The sequence below is a fragment of the Cynoglossus semilaevis genome, chromosome 17 (genome assembly GCF_000523025.1).
Source record: "Cynoglossus semilaevis isolate Cse_v1.0 chromosome 17, Cse_v1.0, whole genome shotgun sequence".
Lineage (NCBI taxonomy): Eukaryota > Metazoa > Chordata > Actinopteri > Pleuronectiformes > Cynoglossidae > Cynoglossus > Cynoglossus semilaevis.
Window position 1 is genome coordinate 12680118 of NC_024323.1, and position 3520 is coordinate 12683637.

General features: G+C 45.1%; 1 protein-coding gene across 1 annotated transcript in view; it reads left to right on the forward strand.

Moving 5' to 3' along the window:
- The window catches only part of grin2ba (glutamate receptor, ionotropic, N-methyl D-aspartate 2B, genome duplicate a), a 91112-nt gene that overhangs the window by 28712 nt on the left and 58880 nt on the right, over positions 1–3520 (forward strand). The window contains exon 4 of the mRNA XM_025064528.1: positions 2017–2652. Within this exon, the coding sequence (XP_024920296.1) occupies positions 2017–2652 (636 nt within the window). The remainder of the gene's footprint in view (positions 1–2016; positions 2653–3520) is intronic.

Below are 3520 nucleotides of genomic sequence, written 5' to 3' on the forward strand. Positions count from 1 at the left end.
TCACTGCTGCTGCTGTCACTGCTGCTGCTGTTGCTGTTGTTACTGCTGCTGCTGCTGTTACTGCTGCTGCTGTTACTGCTGCTGCTGTTGTCCCACCTTCTGTAATCTGCTTTCCTGCCTCAGACGTTGGCATATTTTTCTTTCTCTCTCATTGTATTTTTTTTTTTAGTCGCCCACCTGCCTGGATGCTCTCTCTGCATTCTTATTAATGAAAAATCTTTATAAATAAGCACAGAGAATAAGAGACAGAAGGAGAGAGGGAGAGAGAGAGGGGGAGAGAGAGGGAGAGAACCACTACAGTACAGTATTTCCATTTGTGTACTCGATGATACCAAATACTGTGTCTGATACTTGTTTAGGTTTGGATTTCAGTCAATCTGTGAGGCAGTGTGTGTGTGTGTGTGTGTGTGTGTGTGTGTGTGTGAGAGAGAGAGAGAGAGCTCAACCCAGACATCAAGTAAGAAAGTGTTCTTTTTTATTCTCATGACAGAAGTTTATTTCAATCCAAACACAAACAAATGTTTCTGTTTAAAACCAAAAAAATCCTTCACACTGACACTGACGTCACCTTAGACAATTTTACAATAAAACCACAGACAAAATGGATTACAATAATATTAATTATTAATAATAATAATATTAATAATAATAATAATAATAATAATATATTAAAAAAATAAGGATAATTACAATTAAAATTAAAATTAAATTTCCTCCGTGGTTAACACCGGTCAGCTGGACAGAAAGTGAGCAGAGCTTTTAGGCCAGTAGCCCATATCAACTGAACACTGCCCCCTGCTGTCCGGTAAACAAAGTATCACTTTGTTTCTGTTTCAATAAAATGAGTGAATGAGTCTCGACACAAACGTGACTTTTCTGAGGCGTCGACTTTTGATTTCCTCCCTGTGACGTTGAACTTGTTTAAACTTCCAGACCGTAAATAAAGACTTAGTTTTTAACGACTCGTCTGCCGGAGTAAAGGTTCAAATAAATATAAATATGTAAAAAGTGTTCAGGAGTGTCCTCAAAAACACGTCCTAACAGAAGCGAGAGTCTGTCTCTGTCTCTGTCCCCGATGTTAAAAGAACCTCGAAGCCGCTGACATCATTGACCTACTTAAACGAACACATCAGACACTGAACTGCAGCGAGAAAACACACCCGACACACACACACACACACACTGACTGCTGCTGCTGCAGGTGGTGAAAAGCTGCTCCGACCAATCAGAGGTCGTGCCCATTGCGCACAGTTCCCCCGTCTGTCAATCAGTCTTTTTTTTTTCTCCCCAATCTCTGAGGTTCACGTGTCAATCATTTCCCCACAGACGTTTGTCATACAGTCCACCAGAACCGGAGGTTTTTTTTTTTTCCATTTTCTTGTTCTCACACCTTTCATCACTCCTGTGCTTGTCTTGCTGTCTCTCCCCTCCCTCCCTCCCTCCCCCCTTTCATGTCCTCCACTGTCAACAGCCAGAATCTCATTTACAGAGGAGGTTTATATCCTCCATAATACATGCCATAACGCTGCGTCAAAAGATGCGTCGTAAATTATTGATCCACGTGAGATTATATTAGAGCAATAAACCGTCACATGATCTGAGTGTGTGTACCACACATGTTAATGCACTGTCCCTGTGTGTGTGTGTGTGTGTGTGTGTGTCTTCTTGTTCTGTCCGTCCCCCGTCCCTGTGAGCAGACATCGTCGTCTCTGGACCTTTGTTCTGATGATGAGTTCAAACTCTTTCTTCAAGAAAAGTGAAGAAAAATGAGATTTAAAAAAAAAAAAAGTCAACTCTGATGTAAAAGTTGATTTATCAGAACATTTATCTTTTAAATGTATTTTTGTGTTTTAATGGCTTTTAATTTGTTTTTTTAAAAATTATTTTTAAATTATTAAACATCTTGGAATGTTAGATGAGTTTCCAAGTCGTGGTTCTGGTCCTGTTAGAATCTAAAACAGAAGTGTGGCTGCGGTCCAGATCTCAACTCGTCTCCGTCTCCGTCTCTCTCTGCAGGTTTTACTCTCCCACTCCTCCATCATGCCTGTCTGCGGCTGCCGCGGCACCTGTCCACCTCACGGCCACGCCCTCGCCTCCCCGTCCACCCGCTCGATCGCCACGGAGCAGCAGAGGGCGCTCCCACCGCCCCCGCACCCGCCTCTGCTGCCCGCTCTCCACCGCTGCACCGGCACCTCCCTCTGCCTCCTCCTCCTGCTCATCTGCCTCCTCCACCTGCCCCCAGCCTGCCACTCGCGCCGAGAGAAGGGCGGAGTCGGAGTGGGCGCTCACTACATCCCCATCCCGCAGCCTCCACCGCACCACCTGGCTCTGCCCAACCTGCTGCGCGGCCTCAGCATCGCCGTCGTTCTGGTGGGTAACTCCAGCGAGGTGGCGCTGGCGGGGGCCAGGGAGAAGGAGGACTTCCTCCACATGGCCCCCAACGTGGAGGTGCTGACGATGAACGAGACGGACCCCAAGAGCATCATCAAGAGCATCTGTGACCTCATGACCGAGCACTGGCTGCAGGGCGTGGTGTTCGGAGACGACACCGACCAGGAGGCCATCGCCCAGATCCTGGACTTCATCTCGGCCCAGACACACATCCCCATCCTGGGAGTCCGTGGAGGCTCCTCCATGATCATGGCCGCAAAGGTAGGAGTCTGACACTTCTGTACACTGAGGCACCGTATTGGCGGGTCTGATGTTATTGAACATAAAAACACGGCAGCGGTTGGAAAAATGTGGTCTTGACGAAAAACGTCACGTCTGTTGGTTCACTGTCCTGAAACAAATAAGTCGTCTGTTTTGTCTTCTTCTTCTTCTTCTTCTACTTCTTCTTCTCCTTCTTCTTCTCTTTCTTCTTCTCCTTCTTCTTCTTCTTCTTCTTCTTCTTCTTCTTCTTCTTCTTCTTCTTCTTCTTCTTCTTCTTCTTCTTCTTCTTCTTCTTCTTCTTCTTCTTCTTCTTCTTCTTCTTCTTCTTCTTCTTCTTCTTCTTCTTCTTCTTCTTCTTCTTCTTCTTCTTCTTCTTCTTCTTCTTCTTCTTCTTCTTCTTCTTCTTCTTCTTCTTCTTCTTCTTCTTCTTCTTCTTCTTCTCCTTCTTCTTCTCCTTCTTCTTCTTCTTCGTCTTCTTCTTCTTCTCCTTCTTCTTCTTCGTCTTCGTTCAGTCGAGGACACAGCGTCTCTCCGTTGACGCGGTGCTGAATGATGTCAGCCTGTCTCAGTCTTGCGTCTCCCATCTTTCCTCCATTGACTGAACTCGTCTGTCAGTCCGACTCTGCTGCTGTCACTGCAGTAACATGGAGTCACAGGAAACACAGCAGTCTGATTATCATCCCATTAACAAAAAGATAGATTTATCATTTAAATAATTTGTTTTTTTCTGGTCCCTCGTTGGGACCAATGACTGGTTATTTCCTGTTTCTGTCCAGCTTTGTTTCATATTAGTGGATGTTTTTTTTTGTCAGTAATTGTTGCTGCTTTAGATTTAGAACAACTGTCGTCAGTCTGTCGTCAGTCTGTC